The following is a 24,946-nucleotide window of genomic DNA, read 5'->3' as shown; positions in this document are numbered from 1 at the left end:
TATGGCACCAAAATTTTTAGAATGCAGCCAAGTTGTACTAAGAGAGCAGTTTAGCCCTAGCCAGTTTTGCTCAGTGGATAGAACATCAGCCTACAGACCAAAGGGTCCCAGGTTCGATTCTGGTCAAGGGCACGTACCTTGGTTGCAGGCTCCTCCCCAGCCCGGGCCCTGTATGGGAGCGCGTACAGGAGGCAACCAATTGACGTGTTTCTCTCACATCGATGTTTCTCTCTGTCTTTCCCTCTCTCATCCACTCTAAAAGATCAATGGAAAATATCCTCAGGTGAAGATTAAGAGACCAAAAAAAAAAAAAAAAAAAGGAACAGCTTAAAGTATTACAGGTCTACCTTAAGAAACAAGAAAATCTCAAATAAATAATCTAATATTACACCTTAAGGAACTAGAAAATGGACAAATGAAGTCCAAAGTCAGTAGAAGGAAGGAAATAAAAAAATCAGAGCAGAAATAAGTGAAAGAGAGAACAAAAGATAAGAGAAAAAATTAGTGAAACAAAGAGCTGGTTCTCTGAAAAGAAATAAAATTCACAAACCTCTGGTTAGACTCAATAAGAAAGAAAAGAGCCAAATAAAATTAGAAATGAAAGATGTTACAATGAATATCAAAGAAATATGAAAAATTATATAAGAATACAAGACTATATGACACCAAATTCAATACCTGGAAGAAAATTTTCTTAGAAATATATAACCTTCCCAGAATGAACGATGAAGAACTGGAAAACCTAAACAGACCAATCACTAGTAAGGAAATTGAAATAATCATAAAAAATCTCTCAAAAAACAAAAGTCCAGGACCAGATGGCCTCCCCAGTAAATTAAAAGATTTAATACCTATCCTACCTAATAAAAGAATAATATGCAAATTGACCCTAACTCTGCCACGCCCACCAGCCAATCAGAGTGAGTATGCAAATTAACCCAACCAAGATGGCTACAGCCACGGAGAAAGTAGGAGGGAGGCTTGGGTTTCCAAGGCGATAGAAGAAGCCAAGCTTTCCCCTGCCCTGGCCGGCCTAAGCCTCCACTCAAGACTACAAAGTTTCAATTATAGAAGGTAAACAAATCCAAACAGAAATGGCTGCTGGCCACAGAGTGAGCAGAAGGCTTGGCTCCGCTCCAGGCTACAAAGTTTCAATTGTAGAAGGTAAATAAATTCCAGATACCAGGGCTTCCGCTTGGGTCACCAGGGGGTGTGGCCCGCCTGCAAACCACCACAGGCCCCTCGCTCAGGCTGCCCCACGCACCAAGGGAACCCCCACCCTGATCCGGGACACCCTTCAGGGCAAAGCAGCTGGCCCCCACCCCTGCACCAGGCCTCTATCCTATCTAATAAAAGAGTAATATGCAGATTGACCATCACTCCAACACACAATATAGCTGCCCCCATGTGCTCTAAGATCCTGCCCCCATATGGACACAAGATGGCCACCACAAGATGGCCAGCAGGGGAGGGCAGTTGGGAGGCACCAGGCCTGCAAGGGAGGGCAGTTGGAGGCGATCAACCCTGCAGGGTAGGGCAGTTAGGGGCGACCAGGCCGGCAGAGGAGGGAAGTTGGGGGCAAACAGGCTGGCAGGGGAGCAGTTAGACATCAATCAGGCTGGCATGGGAGTGGTTAGGGGGTGATTAGGCTGTCAGGCAGGCGAGCAGTTGGGAGCCAGCAGTCCTGGATTGTGAAGAGGAATGTCTGACTGCCCGTTTAGGCCCGATCCCAGTGGGATCGGGCCCGATCGGGCCTAAACGAGCAATCGGACATCCCTCGAGGGGTCCCAGATTGGAGAGGGTGCAGGCTGGGCTGAGAGACACCCCCCTCCCCCGTGCACGAATTCCGTGCACCGGGCCTCTAGTCCTATATAATAAAAGGCTAATATGCAAATTGTCACCTCGGGAGTTCAATCAACCAGGAGTTTGACTGCTCACTAAGACATGCGCTGACCACCAGGGGCAGCACAGAATGAAGGAAAGCCCTGGCAGGCAGCAGGAAGGCCCTGATTGGCCCTGATCGCCGGCCAGGCCTAGGGACCCTACCTGTGCACGAATTTCGTGCACTGGGGCTCTACTTCTAAAATATTGAAGAAAAGGGAATACTTGCTAATTCAGTTTATGAGGCAAACATAACCCTGATACCAAAACAGGCAAAGACAACACAAGAAAAGGAAAACTACAGGCCAATACTTGTGATGAACACAGATGTAAAAACCCTAAAAAATTACCAGCAAATGAATACAACAGTACATTAAAAGCATAATATATTAGATCCAGTGGGGTTCATTCAAAGGATGCAAGGATAGCTCAACATATGCAAATCAAACATTGTGATGCGCATTAACAAAAGATAAAAATCATATATCAATTGATACAGAAAAAGCTTTTGAAAAGATACATCCATTTATAATTAAAACTCTCAATAAAGTTAATATAGAAGACAAGTACCTCAACAAAATAAAGGCATATATGACAAACCCACATCATACTTGATGAAAAAATGAAAGCTTTTCCTCTAAGGTCAGGAAAAAAACAAGGATGTCCAAACTCACCATTATTCAAAATAGTATTGCAGAGCAAATCAAGCAAGAGAAAGAAATAAAAGGCATCCAAATTGGGAATGAGAAAGTAAAACTGTCAGTATCTACAAATGACATGATTCTCTATATTGAACACCCTAGATTCCACCAAGACTATTAGAAACAATAAACAAATACAGTAAAGTTGCAGGATACAATGTCAAATACAAAAATTCACTGTGTTCCAATATGCAAAAATCTGTGTTCCTATATACTATCAATGAAATAGTAAAAGAAAAAAAACACCGTTTACAATTGCAACAAAAAAATCCACCTAGGAATAAATTTAACAAAGGAAATGAAAAAGCTCAACACTGAAAACTACAAGACATTGTTGAAAGAAATTGAAGACACAAAGAAATGAAAAAATATTCTGTGTTCATGGATTGGAAGAATTAACATTGTTAAAATGGTCATATAACCTAAAGCAATATATAGATTTAACGCAAACACCATTAAAATCTCAATGGCATTTTTCACAGAAATAGAACAAAAAATTCTCTAATTTTTATGGAACTATGAAAGACCCCAAAGAACCAAAGCAATCCTGGGAAAAAATAAAGCCAGAGGTATCACACTCCCTGAGTGTAAACTATATTACAAAGCTACAGTAATCAAAACAGTATGGTGTTGGCAGAAAAAGCCAAACACACAGACTGGTGGAACAAAACTGTTACCCCAAAATAAACCTGCACATATATGGGCCACTAATTTCAGCAAAGGAGCCAAAAGCATACAATGGAGAAAGAAAAGCTTCTTCAATAAATGGTGTTGGAAAAACTGGAAGCCACATGCAAAAGAATCTGACACCATACACAAAAATTAACTCAAAATGGATTAAAGACTTGATCTTAAGACCTGAAACAAAATACACAAAAGAAAACATAGGTAATACACATTGGTCTCAGAGGGGTTTTTGTGAACTTGATCCCAAAGGCAAGGGAAGTAAAAGCAAAATATAAATGAACTAGAGGCCCGGGCATGAAAATTCATGCACTGGAGGGGGGGTCCCCCAGCCCAGCCTGCCCCCTCTCACAGTCCGGGAGCCCTCAGGGGTGGGGGCGACCTGGTGATCAGGGGAAGTTGATGCCCCATCACACCTCTGCTGCTGCCAGCAGCGCAAGTCTTGGCCGGCCCTGGTAACCTGAGCCTTGGGCGGCCCTGGGTGGCTGGGCAGCAGCCATCTGAGGCCTGCCTGTGCCTGGGGCCGGCCCTGGGTGGCTGGGGGGCTGAGGGGACTGGGCGCTGTCATCTTGTGGCTGTAGGCATCACCATCTTTGAGGGCGTGGCAGTCAATTAGTGTATTCCCTCCTTATTGGCTGTGGGTGCCACCATCTTTGAGGGCAGGACAGTCAATTAGCATATTCCCTCCTTATTGGCTGTGGGCGCTGCCATCTTTGTGATGGTGTGAGGGTCAATTAGCATATTCCCTCTTTATTAGATAGGATGGAACTACATCAAACTAAAAGCTTCTACACAGCAAAAGAATCATCAACAAAACAAAAAGGCAACCAATCGAAAGAGAGAAGATATCTGCAAACAAGCCTCTGATAAGGAGTTAATATCCAAAATATATAAAGAACTCACACAACTCAAACACAACAGATCTGATTTAAAAATGGGCAGAGACATGTATAGTCACTTTTCCAAGGAAGACAAATAGATGGGCCAAGAGACACATAAAAAGATGTTTAACACCACTAGTTATTAGGGAAATGAAAATCAAAACCACAATAAGATGCTACCTCACACCTGTTAGAATGGCTATTATCAACAAGACAAGATATAGCCAAGTGTTGGAGAGGTTGTAGAGAAAAGGAAAACCTGATATACTGCTGATTGGATTGTAAATTGGTGCAGCTACTATGAAAAACAGTGCACAGGTTCCTCCCCCCCCCCCCCCCCAAATTAAAAATAGAGCTACCATATGGCCCAACAATCTCTCCTCTGGCTATATACATGAAAAATTTGAAAACACTGTTTCACAAAGATTTATGTATTCCTATGTTCATTACAGTGTTATTCAAAATAGCCATGACGTGGAAACAACATAAGAGTCCTTTGACCAATGACTGGATAAAGAAATGGCTATACTACTCAGCCATAAAAAAGAAAAAATATCTCCATTTGTGACACCATGGATGGATCTTGAGAGTATCATGCTAAGTGAAATAAGTCTGACAGAAATGCACAAGAGCCGTATGATTTCTCTCATACGTGGATATAAAAAGAGCAACAAAAGAACAAACAACATAGATATAGACATCAGTATGGTGATTACCAGAGGAAGGGGACAAGGGCAGGTAGAAGAGGGCAAAGGGGATAAATGGTGATGGAAGGAGACTAGACTGTGGGTAAACACACACAACACAATATACAAAGGATGTGTCATAGAATTGTGCTTGAAACCTATATTATTAATCAATGTAACTCTAATAAATTCAATTTAAAAAGAACAAACAAAACACACTCATAGATACAGACAACAGAATGCGGTTACCAGTTTGGAAGGGAGCTAGGGGGAGGACGAAGAGGGTAAAGGAGGTCAAATATATGGTGACAAGAGGAGACTAGACCTTAAGGGGTGAACACACAATGGAGTACACAGATGTTGTTTATAAAGGTGAACCCATTAAACTTATACAATAGTATTAACCAATGTTACCCAAATCCTATATAATAAAGAGGTAATATGCAAATTGACCATCACTCCAATACACAAGATGGCTGCCCCATGTGATCAAAGATGGTTGTCCCCATGTGGACACAAGATGGCTGCCACAAGATGGCCAGCAGGGGAGGCAGTTAGGGGTGACTGGACCAGCAGAGGAGGGCAGTTGGGGGATACTGGCCGGCAGGGGAGGGCCATTAGGGGCGACAAGGCCTGCAGGAGAGGGCAGTTGGAGGCGACCAGGCCGGAAGGAGAGGGCAGTTGGGGGCAACCAGGCCTGCCGGGGAGGGCAGTTAGGGGTGACCAGGCTAGAAGGGGATGACAGGGGCAATCGGGCCAGCAGGGGAGGGCAGTTAGGGGTGACCAGGCTGAATGGAGGGAAGTTAGGGGTGACCAGGCCAGCAGGGGAGGGCAGTTGGGGGCGACCAGGCTGGCAAGGGAGGGAAGTTAGGGGTGACTAGGCCTGCAGGGGAGGACAATTAGCAGCGACCAGGCCTGCAGGGGAGGGCAGTTAGGGGCGACCAGGCTGGCAGGGGAGTGGTTAGGGGGTGATCAGGCTGGCAGGCAGAAATGGTTAGGGGCAATCAGGCAGGCAGGCAGGCGAGCGGTTGGGAGCCAGCAGTTCTGGATTGTGAGAGGGATGTCCGACTGCCCGTTTAGGCCTGATCCCTGTAGGACATCCCTTGAGGGGTCCCAGATTGGAGAGGGTGCAGGCTGGGCTGAGGGACACACCCCCCTGTACACGAATTTCATGCACCGGGCCTCTAGTAGATTTAATAAAAATGAAAATGAAAGTATAATAAAAAATAAATTTTAAAATAATACTAAAACAAAAACATAACTCTTCTTCTAAACCCTCTAATTTCTGGTTCTCTTTTCTCCCCTTCATAGTCAAACTTCTCAGGAGTCAGCTCAATTATTGTCTCTATTAGAGGCCCAGTGCAAGAAATTCATGCACAGGAGGGGGGTACCCTCAGCCCAGCCTGCACCCTCTCCAATCCGGGATCCCTCTCACAATCCAGGACCGCTTTCTCCTAACTGTTCACCTGCCTGCCAGCCTGATCACCCCTAACTGCCCCCCCTGACAGCCTGATCACCCCTAACCACCCTCTGCCTGCTGGCCTGATCACCCCTAACTGCACCCCCCCACCGGCCTGGTCACCCCCAACTGTCCCCCTTGCCGGCCTGGTCGCCCCCAACTGGCCCCCCTGCCAGCCTGGTCGCCCTATGCAGCCTGCTGTTCAGTCATTTGGTCGTCCCTCACTAACCCCCCTGCTGGCCTGGTTGCCCCATGCAGCCTGCTGTTCAGTCATTTGGTTGTCCCTCACTAACCCCCCTGCCGGCCTGGCCGACCCACACAGCCTGCTCTTCTGTTGTTTGGTCATCCCTCACTAACCCCCCTGCCAACCTGTTTGGTCATCCGTCTGGTTGTTTAGGTCATGACAGTCCCTGGCTTTTTATATATTAGGATTATTACACTTGCCACTCATACCTCAAACCACCCCACTCTAGCTCGAGCACTCACAATTACAATAAAACAGATGATGAAGACTTAATGTTACTAAATTCAAAAACATTTGTATTCTTCAAGTTATTTAAACATTTCAAAATGCAAAACTGATAATGCCACATCTCTGATTTTGATGGCTTCACATTGCTTTAAGGATGAAGACCAAGATTCTCAACATGTCCTGAAAGTTGGTTTAAAAGTTCCTGCACAGTGTGGTCCTTGCTTTTCTCTCTGACTCTAATCTTACTCAGTCACTGAAGTTCAGGAACACCTGCACTCTTTTAGCATTTTGAATGGGTGAAAATGTTGTTGCATATGTTATAAATTCTTCTTGACTATTTGTCACTTTTCTTCTCTTCCTAGTTAACCAGTATTCATTCTTTAAGTCCCACCTTTCTGGAACTATCAGGGTCATACTATTATAGAAACCCGAACTTCTCTTTCCCAGAACTAGTCACAATGTAATTAATTAATACTGTAATCAGTTAATTATCTTCCACACAAAAATAAAAGCTCCACAAGGGTAGAAAACATGTCTGTCTTGTTCACTGTTACATTCCTAGTAGCAAGTATGATGTCTTGCACATAATATGAACTCAAACTGTACAAACAAGATATGAAAAGTCACTGGTCACAGGGACATATTCATAAAGTATAATTGTAATCTGGAAATACAAACCTTATTGTTAAGCCTCCAGGAAATTCTTCATCAAATAAGACTTCAAATAGGACATCAGCTTCTCTAATAGCTGTTAAAAAAAGAGAGAGAAAACTCATATGATGAAAAATCAGCCATTAAAACTACCAAAAAAAAAAAAATGATGTAGGGGAATAAAGACAGTAAATGAAAAGTAAATAAGCTTACAGATTACCTTACTTGTTATTTAAAGTAAAGCAATATTTTAAATCAGATGCGGTTGGGAATATACTTTTCTCTCTGCTTTTGTATATGTTTGAAATTATTCATAATAAGAGAGTTAATTAGATATAACTTTAGAGTTTGCAGTATAAAAGTTCTTCCAGTAAGACAAAAGACAATGAAATTTTGAAAACATGGTAGGAATTGAGAGTAGAATGGAAAGAACAAATATATTATTAGATAGAATTGGCAGGATTTGTGACCTATGTGGATAAAAAGGATGGAGATGCCAAAGATGACTCCAAGGTTCTGGCTGATAATGACTTGGAAGATTATAGACATCATAATTTGAGACGTGAGACTCAGGACAAAGACACTGGTGCAATAAACTTAGGAGCAGAGTAGGACAAACTTGGGAGAGAGCATGAAAGATATATCTGTAAAGATTAAATTTACCCAGAATGCCAAGGTAAAGTGAAATAATTAGTTATAATAACATTTTGAATTCTAAGCCCAAATTAATAACAGTCTATCACATAACTTCAGAATTGACTCTCCCCCTCCCCTCTCCCTGTACCACTACCTTTCCATTATGCTGGTTCTATTTCTCTGACAACCACAATTTCTAATACTACATTAGTTTCTGGAATGGGTGGGAGGATGTCTCCCCGACCCCCAGTCTCTCATTGCTAACTGAAACCAGGCATGCAGAACTCATCCCGTTGTACCTTTTATCTAAAAGGTACACTTTTATCTAAAATCTAAACTCAAGAAGGTCCACTTTCTAGGTTCCCATTTCTAGTCTGTGGGAGGGGCCACTTCTTCAAAAAATGATTGACATTTATTCATCCTCTTAGTGGAGATGACTATGGAGATGAAGTCTCAGACGAGGGCAGTAATCTAATCTAATAATAGATAAATATGCAAATTGACCGCACCTTCGCTACGCCCAAGCCACGTCCACCAGCCAAGCCATGCCCACCAACCAATCAGGACAAGTATGCAAATTACCCCAACAAAGATGGCGGCTAATTTGCATATCAAGACAGCGTCAAAGAACCCAAGAGCTGCAGAAGGGAGTAAAGCTTTGGAGAAGCAAGCAAGCTGGGGGGTGGAGAAGGGAGGAGTGGAGGCGGGGCCGGGGGCGAAGGGAAAAGCAGGAGGGCTGGCGGAGAAGGTGGGGCGGGCGACAAGGGAGGAGTGGAGGCGGGGCCGGGGGCGAAGGGAAAAGCAGGCGGGCTGGCGGAGAAGGCAGGGCGGGCGACAAGGAAGGAGCGGAGGCGGGGTAGAGTGCAGCAGGAAATCCTATTGCAGGATTTTTCCTGCAACGGGAACGCTAGTAATAAATATTCCCCTTTCTATTCCATGCCCATGGCAGACATGGCTAATCAATCACAGAGCTCCTTTCCACTCAGGATAGATGTAGCTTTAAAACCCTTCAAGAAAAAATTCCAAGCAGTCACTATTACTGATAGGAGTTCTCAGAAGAAAGGCAACTTCCATGTTATTAGATTCCTAAGGTCTTTATCAGGACAACCTAACTAGAGTGCAATCCAATAAGCTCCACGTCTGAAAAGCTGATGCAGGGGGTTGAGCAGATAGCAGCAGGAGAGTTGCCTCATTACACCCATTTGACCTTTACCACACCTAGCCCTGACCTTCCTCTCTCTATTTCAAGCAGCCAGAAATATATTCAAGAAATTATTTTTAAAAATTCAGAAAAGAGAATTCTCTTTTAGAGTCAAGTAAGCAGGGAAGATCCCCAGAAGGTGTGAAGATGAAAAATGTGAAGAACCACACTGCTCAAAGTTAGTTAAGAATGAGGTGAAATAGTTCAAATCCCAGCTCTGCCACTCATCTGTGTAAAGGCAGGTGAGTCACTTAACCTCTCAGGTGAGAAATAACACTTGGGAGTTAAATGCAAAATGCAAAAGTGCCTGGCAGTTCTATTCAGTTGACACTGAATAAGCAGTTCTCTTAGGCTCATGGCCTGCCTGGGGCATGGAGCGGCATGACGCCTGGGCACCTGGTGTGCTGCTTTATGCTGGGTTGACTCTTTCTGGAATCTCTGCTGCAAAGCTGCTTAGTCCAGACTTCCCTTTTAGACACAATGAAATCTTAGGCTGCTTCTTCCCTTTTCTTAGAACTTTCTAATTTTTTTTTTTTTTTGTAAAAACCACAACATAAAATTTACCATCTTAACTAGTACAGAAGTATTACCTATATGCACATTGTGCAACAGATTGATAGGTCTGTTTTATATTCATGATCTACCTGTATTCATAAAATTCAAATGAATATGCATATTTAATTAAGATCTTTTAACTGTGAGTTCACACTTCATGTTTGTTTATTTCTCCACAGAAATCAAGATATTACAATGATAATTGAGGTAAACTTCTGAGCAAAACTAGATGAAAGCCTAACTTAAGAGAAATGATGAAACTTTTCTGTTTCATGAAAATGTGTGCATACCCAACTAAGGTCTTGTATAATTTTAATGTGTTATATACAAGCTACCACATTTTCAGCAGTCTTTACTCAACTTTCCCTTCTTTTAATCACTTCCTAGATAATTACACAAGACAGAAAACAAAATTTTCTCTGAAAACTAAAACAACAAAAAAATGAACTGAAACATAAAAGGATTTAATTTTTTTTCCTAACTTATAGTCATTCTCTGCTTAGATATGACACAGAAATTAGTGTTTTACTCTATAATAAAATGCAGCGGACAACTCGCCCAGTACTGAGGTATTACCTCCTTTAATTCCTATGATGGTGCCCCGAAGGCCAACTGGCACCGAAAAGTCCTCTCTCACATTCACAACCCGGTCAAAGAGACGAAACTCTGCATCCCGATCAGGAATGACTCCGTGCTGCTGTTCTAAAGGCTGAAGAGAAGAAAGCTCAACTTGTTACTATTAACTCTAATTTTAAAGTTTTCTAAATAATATATTGAAAACATTTTGTTTTTTCTATACTTTCCAAGTAAAAAGAACTTTGAATTCTTTAACAGAAAACTTACTCTGTACAGCAAATGCGGCTTCACGGTCACCCGCACCTTCTTATTATTCCTTCTTTGCTGAGGAAGTAAACATTTTAAATATTTATACTTGAAGGAAAAGTAATAAATTCTTATAGTAAAAAATGTGAAGTGTAAGACATAGAAAAATGCAAAATTATGTATAACTACACCTAGTTCAAGAGAGACAAAACATTACTAAGCACAACATAAAAACTCAATTCCCTTCCATCCCACCCAGTTACTACCTTTCCCCAAAGTAACCATACTTCTAACACAAAAGATTACATTTGTCTGTTTTGAACTTTATGTAAATGCTATCCTATTCAAATGCTTTTACTCTAAAAGGAATTATATACAATGGTCAACAAAAACATTTTTTTAAAGGTATAAAGTATTGAACTATGACAATATTGTTATTTTTTTGTGGCTACTTCTAAAAAAGTAGTACTCATTTAATAAAATCCTTGTTTTTGAAATCTATTATGAAACTGGCTTTGATGTTTAAATTTTTTGATCCTCTTAAAAATGCTGGAAAACTTAAAAAAATATATATTTATATTTTATTGATTTTAGAGGGAGGTGGAGGGGGGGGAGGGGAGAGACAAGGAGAAAGACAGAGAGAAACATCCATTAATTGCATCCCACACACGCCCTGCATTTTTTGGTGTACAGGATGATGGTCCAAACAACAGATCCACCTGGCAAGGGCTCAAAGAAGACTTTTGCACTCTCTTTGCTATTTGTTAGGTCTGTCAACTCAAACTTAACTTGAGTGTCAGCTTTCTTCCATCTATGAGATGGAAATAATATTACCTGCTTTACATAATAAAAATGTGAGAATCATTTGTACCCATTGCAATCCATAGCTATTACTCACATTATATTTTTTTGAAGTGAATTCTTACTTATACGAAAAATGACAGCAGTTTACATACATGGCAATCACCTATCTTTAGAATATAACTTATGGAAATAAGTACAAAAAGACAAAATAGTCCTAGTTACAGAGATCATACACTAGAGAGGTAATTTAAAAATATATATATATATATATTTATTAATTTCAGAGAGGGAGAGATAGAAAGATCAATGATGAGAGAGAATCAGTGATCAGCTGCCTCCTGCACATCCCTCCACTCTTCCCCTGCCCACCTGGGGATGAGCCAGCAACCCTGGCATGTGCCTTGACCAGGAATCGAATTGTGACCTCCATGCCGGCTGGCCAAGAGGTCATGTTTTTTTGTTTTATTGTTTGTTTTTTAATATATTCTATTGATAGTTTACAGAGAGGAAGGGAGAGGGAGAGAGAGTTAGAAATATCGATGAGAGAGAAACATCGATTAGCTGCCTCCTGCATACCCCTTACTGGGGATGTGCCTGCAACAGGAATCGAACCTGGGACCCTTGAGTCCGCAGGCAGACGCTCTATCCACTGAGCCAAACCGGTCAGGGCAAGGTCATGTTTTTATATACCGTAAAACACTCAAGCCTTTAAGCAGAGCCTGTTTTCTCTCATTATAGAAATATTTCACTTATTCTTTCAATAAATATTGAGTTCCATTTATGTACCATATATTGGTTTTGGTGCTGGGGCTGGGATCTATTTTTTTATTCTAGTTGAGGGAGACATAAGAGAAATAAGTGAGAAAAATATATAGCATGTTCAAAGGTAAAAGCATAGTGAAAAATAAAGCAGGTAAGGGAGATCAGCAATGTGGGTAAAGACTGCCATTTTAAATAGGGTGAAAAGTGAAGACCTTATGACCAAGTTGCCTATTTCCAGATCAGAAGGATACCAGGAGTAAACTGGTATCCACTGACAACAGCAAAAAGGAGAAAGAATAAAGACATTTTAAAACTATTTAAAAAAGCAGACCCAAGAATTAGGCCTGGAGAATTGCATGTAAAAAAACCCCCCATATAATCTAATATATATCTCTAGGCATCCTAATATATAAAACCCTGGGTTGTAATGTCCGGTAACGACCGAGGATTGACCAACTGGAAGTCAGCAACTGCAACCCAGCACTGACTGCTTCCGCTGCAGGTGCAGTGCCCCAGCACTGACTGCTGAGGGGGCTGTGAATCAGGGCCAGAGAGAGTCCTGGAGAGGGAAGCAGGGACTGATCTGTTGCCTCTGCGGCAGCTTTTGATCAGGACTTGCCTCTCTCTTTCTCTCCCAGTCTGGCCAGTAGCCATTTCCCTCCAGGCCTCCACCGGGGCTGCTGATCAGCCCTGCCTTTCTGATCAGGCCCCATTGATAGGCCCAGAGATGCTGACTGGCATAGAAACTGATCAATCAGAAACAAATTGGCTGGCAAAGGAGGGCAGCTGGGGGAGATATCAGGCCTGCAGGGGAGGGCAGTTGGAGGCGAGATCAGGTTGGCAGGGGAGGACAGTTGGGGGCGAGATCAGGTCGGCAGGGGAGGGCCGTTGGGGGCGAGATCAGGCTGGCAGGGAAGGGCAGTTAGGGGCAATCAGGCAGACAGGCAGGCAGGTGAGCAGTTAGGAGCCAGCAGTCCCAGATTGTGAGAGGGATGTCCAACTGCCAAGGGGTCCCCGATTAGAGAGGGTGCAGACTGGGCTGAGGGAACAACCCCCCTCTGTGCACGAATTTCGTGCATCGGGCCACTAGTTATTACATAATAGCACTGTTTAGAGGATGTGGCAATTAAACCTGATTCATTAGGCAAATTAGTACACTGGGGAACTTTCACAATATACCCCAACCCACAACTACCAAGTGAGAAGTTCTGGGGCTTGGCTACTCACATTGTGGTCATCTGCAAGCTGCTTAGAAATGCAGAATCTCAAGCCTAATCCTAGAGCTACTGAATCAAAAGCTGTGTTTTAACAAGATCTTCCATCGACTGCACATTAATTTGAGAAATACTGCTATAAGGGTGTAATCCAGAATGTGTAGTTTTTCAAAAAGCTCTTCCAGTAATTTTGACAATTGTTGAGTTTGGGAATCCAATAAGAAAACTCCTGATACTTTTAAAGATAATCCTGCACTATAAAGAAAAGTATAAATTATGTCCAAAATGTTGTATTTGTTTTTTAATTTTTTCTCCTTTTCTTTATAAACCTAAAATAGGAAAAAAATCACTCATAACTAACTGTACTTCCTTGACACATTAACAGGTTTAAAAAATGTCCTCTTATTTAGAATCACATATTTTAAAAAATGTTATAACCAAAACATTAGACTACAACTTCGTATATGTATCTTCTGTTTATAAAATAAGGAAAAAACATGTAAAACATTTTTAAAAGTTCTTCATCCAATGGGGTTCAAGTAAAATTTGGGGGCTTAAAGTTATGAACGTCTGTTAAGTAGTAAACTCATTTCAAAACAATGCTGGACAAAGAGATTTCATTCTACACTGAAAGACAAAAAAGAAAAAAGAGAAAGAAATGCAGGCTTACTATCACCTTCAGCAGAATATCAATAACCTCTTTAAAAAAATCAAACTCTTGGCTCTGAGACTTGCATTTTTTCCTAAAGAGATAGTTATCTAGTGGTGACTTCCCAGACTGTACTCATAGCTCTTGAGTATGTGATAAGAGAGCTCAAATGATAACAATAATAATAATACCCAAGCATCATTAGGCATTAATAATAGCGAGGCATTATTAGAAGGAGTCTACATGCATCAACTAAATTAATCCTTTTGATGACCCTATGAGGTAGGTACAATTTTATTCTAATTTTACCAATGAGGAAACAAAGTCATGGAAAGGTTAAGTGTCTTGCCTAAGGTTATAAGTATTAAAAGAGGAATGGGGAAGGTGGCTTCAGAGCCCAGCTCTTAACTTACTCTGATATTAAAGCAATGTGTTAGCAGAGCAACATCATTCTTATAAGAAGGCAAATGTGTGGAAAATAAAAATCAGAAGTTAAAAAATATATGTAATCAATTAATTTTCAATTACATCAAGACAGGGGATCAAAATAGTTGAAATGGTTAGGCCTACACAAAATAATCAGTAACTGAATGAGTTTGTGAGTAGGAAAGTACACTTAGAACTAATTCTGTAAAAGTTAATAAAATTTTTATGTTCCATAAAAGGATGAACTAACTTTAAAGAACTTAGAATAGGAAGGAATAGGGATTAACCTTATCTCTCAATCACAAGCTTTCTACTTAGACTAAAATCACAAAATATTAATTCTTTTGTGCATTTTAGTGCATTTATGTTTATTCATATAAATTTATTAATGGCCACTGGAAATATATGGAACATTGTTTTAAATTTAGGATTATCTATACTAATAAAAGCCTAGGGCCCTAACCGGTTTGGTTCAGTGGATAGAGCGTCGGTCTGCGGACTCAAGGGTCCCAGGTTCGATTCCGGTCAAGGGCGTGTACCTTGGTTGCGGGCACATCCCCAGTAGGGGGTGTGCAGGAGGCAGCTGATCAGTGTTTCTCTCTCATTGATGTTTCTAGCTCTATCCCTCTCCCTTCCTCTCTGTAAAAAATCAATAAAATATATTTAAAAGAAAAATAAAAGCCTAGGTGGTCCTTGCGCCTTTGCGCAATGCCCTCACATCACAAGATGGCGGCCATCATGTAATTACAAGATGGCCACCACAATATGGACAGCAGGGGAGGGCAGTTGGGGGTGATCGGGCTGGCAGGAGAGGGCAGTTGGAAGCGACAGGGCCGGCAGGGGAGGGCAGTTGCGGGTGACTTGGGCTGGCAGGGGAGGGCAGTCGGGGGCAAGATCAGGCCAGCAGGGGAGGGCAGTTGGGGTGACCAGGCTGGCAGGGGAGGGCAGTTGGGGGCGATCGGTTTGGCAGGGGAAGGCAGTTGGGGACGATCGGTCCAGCAGGCGAGGGCAGTTGGGGACCATCAGGCCGGCAGGGGAACAGTTAGGCGTTGATCAGGACAGTAGGGGCGGGCAGTTGGAGGCAATCAGGCAGGCAGGGGAGCAATTAGGCGTCAATCAGGCTGGCAGGAGAGTGGTTAAGGGGCAATCAGATTGTCAGGCAGAAGCGGTTAGGGGCAATCATTCAGGCAGGCAGGCAGGCGAGCAGTTAGGAGCCAGTGGTCCCGGATTGTGAGAGGGATGTCCCAGACTGGAGAGGGTGCAGGCCGGGCTGAAGGACAACCCTTCCCCCTCCCCCCCCCCTGTGCACTAATTTTGTGCACTGGGCCTCTTGTTTTACATAAATTAGAAACCATTGAACATGTTTTAATTGGTTGAAACATAAGTAAATTATTGGTAGAATAATATATTGTTCATTTAACTTCAAATCTCATCAATGTTTTGGTTATTGAAAATTAGTACCTTGTACTTTTCGACTTCTTCCTCAATTTTTTCAACAACAGTTGCATCCAGAATTTGTAAATCACATGAAGAACGAGACAACGTACTGACAGAATGTCCCTTTAGCCAAGTAATAATTTCTTGAACTTTCTCAGCACTACATTAAAAACAGTAATTGTTTTACATTGATTAAAACTTTGTGAGGGCTTATATAGAAGGCCCAATATAAAACATTCTGAGGGTTTTAAAATATAAAAGCCATCAAATATGTAATTAAAAATTAATCACCGCATTTGATTTGGAATAATTATAAATCTAATATAAACATGAACATGTTAATTCTCAGTAATTTTCTAAAAATCACAAAATTAGTTTAAAAGTACTTTAATATAAATTAAATAAAAAATTATATTAAGATATTAAAGCAAAAGGAAAACAATATAAAACCATCTCCCCAAAAGAAAATTCCTGATAAACTTCTACTGTACTTTTACTGGAACCACTAAGGTGAACTATGAGGCCATAAATGCCACACATGTTGCTTACCCATTCTCATCTGCTCCAGGCCAAATGTCATCTTCATAGAATACATCCTCTTGGCTATTTCTGGCTATATAACTAAAGAGTTCCGGAGCTCTAGCCAAAGAAACAAACAAACAAACAAAATACCACTTTAAAAATATACATATAGCAAACTTCACATGAACTTCTGATCAAATAATTTTGGACCCTAAGGGAATATATAAAATATACTAGTGGCCCAGTGCATGAAATTCGTGCACATTGAAAGGGAATTAATTAGATGAAATATTTTAATATTGCTATTTGCCCTTTCTCTATAATAAAAGTGTGAGAGATAAAAGGAAATGAGTACAATGCATATGAAAATAATACATAATTTTATTAATAACTAAACAGTAACAAAATGATATAACAATAACAAACTCGTAATATAAAAACATTGATGCAAATAATGACTGATAAAGTGATTAAACTTATTCTAATATCTCCCTGTATACTACATTAAGAGTAAAAACACTTTCAGAGTGCTTGACTAATTTCCCTTGAGATAAAGTATTTACAACTTTAACTTTAATGTCACATGCTCTTTGAACTCAAGAGAAAGCAACAGCCGTAACTGGTTTGGCTTAGTGGATAGAGCGTTGCCCTGTGGACTGAAAGGTCCCAGGTTCGATTCCGGTCAAGGGCATGTACCTTTGTTGCGGGCACATCCTCCGTAGGACGTGTGCAGGAGGCAGCTGATCGATCTTTCTCTCTCATTGATGTTTCTAACTCTCTATCCCTCTCCCTTCTTCTCTGGAAGAAAATCAATAAAATATTAAAAAAAAAAAAAAAAAAGAGAGAGAGAGAGAAAGCAACATATAACGGACCATGTCCAAAAACGGGTTCAGGTAGGAATATTCCTACTCTGTCTAGAGTTTGTCCTTGTGATTTATTAATAGTCATCACAAATGTTGGCATAACGGGAAACTATCTTCGAATTAATTTAAATGGGTGGCCAGTGTCAGATGGGAACAAATCAATTCTTATAATCAGAACAATCTCTCCCTCTGCAGATCCTGTTAATATTTCAGCTTTGATAATGTTAGGTCGCAATCTTTTTATAATAAATCTGGTACCATTACAAAGACCCCATTTATTATTAAGATTTCTCAATATAATGATGATTGCACCCACTTTCAATTTTAATTTATGACACGGCATTCCTGAAGGAGTAATACTATTAAGAAATTCAATAGGAAAACTTTCCTTTTCAGCATCATCTGTTGAGTCAATGGAATCATCACTCAAATAGGTGTGAAAATCTCCATCAAGTATATCCAAAATTTCTTCATTTAATTTTTGAACATTTTTTGGACAAAGAATTGCACGTTTAGATATATTTTTAATATTATCTATAGATATACTATTTCCAAAGGTGGCTTTAATAATAGAGCCATTAAAAATCATTTCATGGGGAATTTCAATAATATCCATTCCTAAATGAAAACTGCTATCAAGTTTGCCATCTCCAAGTTTTACTAACCATTCACTATAAGCAGAATCCTCTGATCTCATATTTGTTTTAAGAGACAACTGTCTGAAACATCCCCAAACACTACAGTACTTTAAACTCGTTTGTACTATGGCCAATCGTATAGCATGGGGACACAAATATCCCCTCTGAAAAGAACTTTCCCACCAAATGCAACATTCAAATTAGCGCTAGCGAGAGCTTTATATGTATGGCACGTGTGCGAGTCAAAGTTTATTTTTAAATTTCCAGTGTGCGTCATATGTACCGGTTGGTCGGATGGATGGACAAATGTCGGTCACTTAGCCTTTTATCCATACAGATTATGAGCCATGATTTTACTTTTTTTAAAAATTACCCTTTAATACCTCCAAAGCACAATGAGTAAGAATCTGAAGGTTTATGTGGCTTCTATATGGTTTCTAGGACAAAGTTCTTTCCTTTACCCACCACTCACTTCTCTCCTTTTGCTCTTGAATGTTAATTCCAATATAATTTTTGTAACACCTCTTGAAAAGGATACCACCAAGTTTTTGATAGTCCACATGATAAAACTTACAGAAAAATATAGCATGAGACTTTCATTCTCTCACTAACTTCTTCATATAACTGTAATTCCTCTGTCTCTATAGAATGAAAAAGGAAAATAAAAGTGCCTTCTCTCATTCCAAGGCCTTTCTCAGTCAGGCAACCACAAAAAGAATGAGCCTACAATTCATGCCATGTAATCTCTATCAGGCATAATTCAAATCAAATCCCATCAGGCAAAGTCTGGGATAATTAAAATGTATAAGAGAACAGTGGTGACCTGGAGGAGAACTTATGAAACCTTGTCTCCTGCTTTTGCTGAATATTCTTTTTGTTATGCTAGACTCCAAGTCCCTATCCGGGACCTGGTCAGGTGGCTGCCGGCGCTAACCCATGCCGCCTGCCCCAGTCCGCCATCATGGCTTGGATCCCACCGGCAGTGGGGGCTGCCCCCCCCCCCGCCATCTTTGCTGGGTTAATGTGCATATTTGCTCCTGATTGTCTGGTGGGCGTGGCTTATGGGTGTAGGGAAGGTATGGTCAATTTGCATATTTCTCTTTTATTAGGTAGGATTGAGGAATGATTTTATACACAGAGTATTAATAAGGGATAGAGATGAAAATATTTGAAAGTATTTATAGGCCCGCAAAAACCTCACATTAGCAAAGGGAGAAACGATTCAATTTCTAAACTATAATAAACTTCACTTACATATTAACTTCAATTACTGACTCTGTTCCCCTTAGATCATAATGGACAAAAATAATATCTACAGGCTGATTTTCTAATTTTTACAACAAAGGTGGAGCACGCCATAGTAGAACAAATTAAATATATTAAAGGATTCATCTGATATTTCTCAAAACTCCATTGTTTCCTTTATAGTGCAGATTGAAGGTGGGGTGTGTGTTTATGCAGTGAAACTCTTTTCCCTAGTTAATTTCTAGAACACTGTAAGTCACTTTCCTCTTCACATGTGTCCTCTAAGAAAAAGGCTGGAGGTCACAGCTCTCAGGGAAACTAGCCAGCCTCAAGGGGAAGACATACATATAGTTAGTGATATTTGCAGGTCCTCTGCAGAAACAGCCACATCCCACCTGACAAGCCCCACCAAAACAACTAAGTTTCTAAACAGCTTTTTAGTGCCTCACTCTTAAATATGATTGGATACCTATGAACCACTACCAAGTAAAAAAATAGCTTTAACATGAAAGGAGAGATGAACAACAAAAACAAAAAGGAAATTTGGAAAAAAACAGAAAATATAAATAAAAAAAGAAACTCTAGAAATACTATCTTCAGAAAAATGAAAGAAGATATTTCACTAACTACAAGAACAAAATATTTAAAAAGGAATGCTAGAGAATAAGGACATACTTTTAAATGAAAAATAAGTTAAATGGGAATTTTAAAGTTATATACGAGGCAGTTGAAGAAGTCTCCCACAGAGTAAAACAAAAGTATAAGAATACAGTATAGAGGGGAGAGGATAAGTTGGTGGTGATGGCAGTGAGAGAGTGTGAGTGAGTGAAGGAGCGAAAGGGGAGTGTGTGGACATGTGCAGTGTGTGTATGTGAGAGTGAGGGACAGTTAGATCCTGCAGGAGTCTCGAGGGCTGGCAGACTGGGCTCTCCTAGTTGGTAAGCCCCTGCTACTGCTGCAAGCCCTCCCGGAGCAGCTGGCTCTGACACAGAAACCACACCACCTTGAAAAGGAGAACTGCTGTGACTAGGAGCCCAGACTGGCCTCAGATACCATCCAGACCCTGCAGCCACTCCAGCCAAAGACCTGCTACCTCATCTACAGACCCACAGACTCCAGGCCTCCAGCCTCCCCGGCTGCAGGCTCCTGTGAGTCCTGGTGTGCGCTCCCCTCCCGCCAAGCCTGCTGCTTCAGCCGTGGGCCCCGTGCCACTCGGCGCCTGGACCCTTTGGTGAGCCTTGGAGTGTGCGACCCTCCCGCCAAGCCCGCTGCTTCAGCTGCAGGCTGCATGCAACTTGATGCCTGGACCCCTTGGTGAGACTTGGAGTATGTGCCCCAATGTGAAGCATACCACAGGCTCCTCCCCACAAGCATGGACAGAGCTGTCACCTGGCACATGCACTACCCCCAGCCCAAGTCAGAGGTGCTGGTGCTACCTGGTGTGCCCAGCCACAGGTCACTGGACCATGCTTCATGTGCATGGCCTTGGGTGCCGGGTCTGCACAGTGAATTGCATGCCGAGGGCTCAAGGCCCCCACAGGGAGACACACACAGAAGAAACTGTGCATGTGCCCCCACCGACCCCGAGAATATGAAGTGGACCACTGAGAGACCAGAACTGGGGGAGAAAGGGGTACAACTCAGAACAGAGACAATAAAGGTGTAAAACTCAAGGCAGAACCAGCCTCCAGTCTAGGGAGTGCCAGATCATTGAACCGCTAGAGACTTCAACACTTCAGACCCCAATCAGGGAGCACAAGGCAGGAAAGAGACAGTAAAAATTGGGGGGGTGGGGTAAACAAAGAAACAACCCCCAAAGGGAAAAATAAAGGCAGAATAGCCAGAAAAGGAACTAAATGAAATTGAGGCATGCAATAGGTCAGACAAAGAATTTAGAATAAGCGTCTTACAGTTCCTACACCGGCTGAATGAGAAAATCAACAACTTATATAAGAATCAAGAGGAAATCAAGAATGATCTAGTTGCAATAAAAAACACAATGGAAGGTTTCTACAGTAGACCAGAAGCAGAGGATCAAATTAGTGAGATAGAAGACAGGGAAGAAAAACACACCCAATCTGAACAGCAATTGGAGAAAAAAAACTAGAAACCAGAAGGAGAGCTTCAGGGAGCTTTGGGACAACATGAAACGAAGTAACATCCATATAATAAGGGTGCCAAAATGACAAGAAGAGGAGCAAAGATTAGAAAACCTATTTAAAGAAATAATGACAGAAAAACTTCCCTGATTTGGGGAAGAAAAAGTCACACAAGCACAGAGAGTGACAAACAAGATGAACACAAAAAGACCCACACCGAGACAGGTCATAATTACAATGGCAAATGTTAAGGATAAAGAGAGAATCTTAAAGGCTGCAAGAGAGAAACAGAGAGTTACATACAAGGGATCTCCCATTAGATTATCAAATGATTTCTCAACAAAAACACATCAGGCCAGAAGGGAATGGAATGAACTATACAAAGTGATGCAAAACAAGGGACTGAATCCAAGAATACTCTATCCAGCAAGGTTATCATTCAAAATTGAAGGTGAAATCAGGAGCTTCACAGAAAAAAAGGCTAATGGATTTTAACACTACCAAGCCAGCAATGCAAAAAATGCTAAAGGGACTGTTGTAAAAAGAAGAAATAGAAAGGGTAGAAGGAACACAGGCATAAAGAATAAAAATGGCTACAAGCAAGTATCTATCAATAATAACCTTAAACGTAAATGGATTAAATGCTCCAATCTAAAGACATCGGGTGGCTGAATGGATAAACATGACCCATATATATGCCGTGTACAAAAGACCCACCTCAGAGCAAGGGACTCACACAGACTGAAAGTGAAGGGATGGAAAAATATTTTTCAGGCAAATGGAAATGAAAAGAAAAAAAAAAGGTTGGGGTTGCAATACTTATATCCAATAAAATAGACCTCAAAGTGAAGGCCAAAACAAGAGATAAAGGAGGGCACTTCATAATATTAAAGGGATCGATACAACAGGAGTATATAACTCAGGTAAACATATATGCACCCAATGCAGGAGCATCCAAATACATAAAAAACTTTCTGGAAGATATCAAGGGAGAGATCAACAGCAATACAATCATAGTAGGGGACTTTAATACACCACTGACATCACTGGATAAATCCTGTAGATAAAAAATCAGCAAAGAAACAGCAATCCGTCAAACTTCAGAGGGAAGGAAGGGATGGGGGGAGGTTAAGAGATCAATCCTACCTAATAAAAGGGTAATATGCAAATTGACCACACCTTCGCTACACCTAAGCCATGCCCACCAGCCACGCCCACCAGCCAATCAGGGCGAGTATGCAAATAAACCCAACCAAGATGGCTACAGCCACAGAGAGCAAGGTTTCCCAGGCACCGGAGGAAGCCAAGCTTTCCACCTGCCCTGGCTAGGCCTAAGCCTCCACTCAAGCTACAAAGTTTCAATTATAGAAGGTAAACAAATCTTAACAGAAATGGCGGCAGCCACAGAGCTGGAGAGAGCAGGCCAGGGTTGCCCCCGGCAATGGAGAAAGCAAAGCTTTCCGCACACCCTGATCAGGCCCAGGCCTCCGCTTAAGGCTACAAAGTTTCAATTATAGAAGGTGAATTAACCCCAACAGAAATGGCAGCTGGCCACGGAGCAAGCAGGAGGCTTGGCTCCACTCAAGGCTACAAAGTTTCAATTGTAGAAGGTAAATAAATTCCAGATACCAGGGCCTCCTCTTGGGTCACCAGGGGGCATGGCTGGCCTGCAAACCACCACAGGCCACTTGCTCAGGCTGCCCCACACCCCAAGGGAACCCCCATCCTGATCCGGGACACCCTTCAGGGCAAACCAGCTGGCCCCCACCCCTGCACCAGGCCTCTATCCTATCTAATAAAAGAGTAATATGCAGATTGACCATCACTCCAACACACAATATGGATGCCCCCATGTGGTCAAAGATCCTGCCCCCATGTGGACACAAGATGGCCAGCAGGGGAGGGCAGTTGGGAGGCACCAGGCCTGCAAGGGAGGGCAGTTGAGAGGGACCGAGGCCTGCAAGGGAGGGAAGTTGGAGGCGATCAACCCTGCAGGGGAGGGCAGTTAGGGGTGACCAGGCCGGCAGAGGAGGGAAGTTGGGGGCAAACACGCTGGTAGGGGAGCAGTTAGGCATCAATCAGGCTGTCAGGGGAGCAGTTAGGCATCAATCAGGCTGTCAGGCAGAAGCGGTTAGGGGCAATCAGGAAGGCAGGCAGGCGAGCAGTTGGGAGCCAGTAGTCCTGGATTGTGAGAGGGATGTCCGACTGCCCGTCTAGGCCCGATCCCACCACTGGGATCGGGCCTAAACGGGCAGTCGGACATCCCTCGAGGGGTCCCAGATTGGAGAGGGTGCAGGCTGGGCTGAGGGACACCCCCCTCTGTGCACGAATTTCGTGCACCGGGCCGCTAGTCATGCATATAAGCATAACCAATGGACACAGACCACTAGGAGTGTGAGGGCATGTGCTGGGGGGTGGGAGTGCCTGGGGAGCAGTCAATGGGGGGAAAAGGAGTGACATATGTAAATACTTTAAATAATAAAGGATTTAAAAAAAAAAAGAATACACTATAGAAAATGGATGAGAAGAGATAAAGGAAATTAAGGCAATTGATCCAGAAGGTCTAGCTACCATCTGGAGTTCCAGAGAGAATAAAAACAGTATTTTCCCACTCTATTTTAGCTAAGGAACTCTACGACACAAAATTAACTTTCTATGTGCACTACATCAAGATAGTGAAGTAGGTAAACACTATGTTCATCTCCCCCATGACAATTTCCAAACTGCAACTAATCTGTAGAACTAACACTGAAAACTGCCTGAAGACTAGCTAAACAGATATACAGAAGAAACCACATCAAGAATGGTAGGAAGGGCCGAAGCCGGTTTGGCTCAGTGGATAGAGCGTCGGCCTGCGGACTCAAGGGTCCCAGGTTCGATTCTGGTCAAGGGCATGTACCTTGGTTGCGGGCACATCCCCAGTAGGGGGTGTGCAGGAGGCAGCTGATCAATGTTTCTCTCTCATCGGTAAAAAAAAAAAAGAATGAAAGTAAGGAGATGGAAAGATATTTCTTGCAAATGCTAATGAAAAAAAATTAGCTGGAGTAGCAATGGATATATTGGATAGACTTTAAAACAAAGGATGTATATAACAGGTAACAAAGAATGACATTTCGTAACGATAAAGGGATCAATCCAAAAAGAGGATATAACCCCCTGTAACCTTTCTGTAACCAAAATAGTAGCACCTAAATAAATAAAGCAAATATTAAGACAAAGGTCAACAATAATACAGTCATAGTCGGGGACTTAACCACCCCAGTGACATTAATGGATAGATCATCCAGACAGAAAATCAACAAGGCAATATGATACATTAGACCAGATGAATTTTATTTATTTATTATTATTAATATTTTTAATATATTTTATTGATTTTTTTACAGAGAGGAAGAGAGAGGGATAGAGAGTTAGAAACATCGATGAGAGAGAAACATCGGTCAGCTGCCTCTTGCACATCCCCTACTGGGGATGTGCCCGCAACCAAGGTACATGCCCTTGACCGGAATCGAACCTGGGACCCTTGAGTCCGCAGACCGACGCTCTATCCACTGAGCCAAACCGGTTTCGGCGGGATGAATTTTATTGATATTTTAAAACATTTCACTCCAAAAGCAGCACAATTTATATTCTTTTCAAGCACAAATAGTTCATTTTC

General features: G+C 41.9%; 1 protein-coding gene across 3 annotated transcripts in view; it reads right to left on the bottom strand.

Moving 5' to 3' along the window:
* Positions 1 to 24,946, bottom strand: part of XRN1 (5'-3' exoribonuclease 1) — a 231,974-nt gene that overhangs the window by 46,325 nt on the left and 160,703 nt on the right. For all 3 annotated transcript variants that reach the window (XM_079777345.1, XM_079777346.1, XM_079777347.1), the window contains exons 26-30: positions 16,471 to 16,560; positions 15,946 to 16,081; positions 10,651 to 10,707; positions 10,384 to 10,516; positions 7,443 to 7,512 (exon numbers count right to left, since the gene is read on the bottom strand). In XM_079777345.1, the coding sequence (XP_079633471.1) occupies positions 7,443 to 7,512; positions 10,384 to 10,516; positions 10,651 to 10,707; positions 15,946 to 16,081; positions 16,471 to 16,560 (486 nt within the window). The remainder of the gene's footprint in view (positions 1 to 7,442; positions 7,513 to 10,383; positions 10,517 to 10,650; positions 10,708 to 15,945; positions 16,082 to 16,470; positions 16,561 to 24,946) is intronic.

The sequence above is a fragment of the Cnephaeus nilssonii genome (genome assembly GCF_951640355.1).
Source record: "Cnephaeus nilssonii genome assembly, chromosome: 7".
In the NCBI taxonomy this organism is placed as follows: domain Eukaryota; kingdom Metazoa; phylum Chordata; class Mammalia; order Chiroptera; family Vespertilionidae; genus Cnephaeus; species Cnephaeus nilssonii.
Note: the sequence above shows the minus strand (reverse complement) of the source record. Positions and strands in the feature narration are given on the sequence as shown.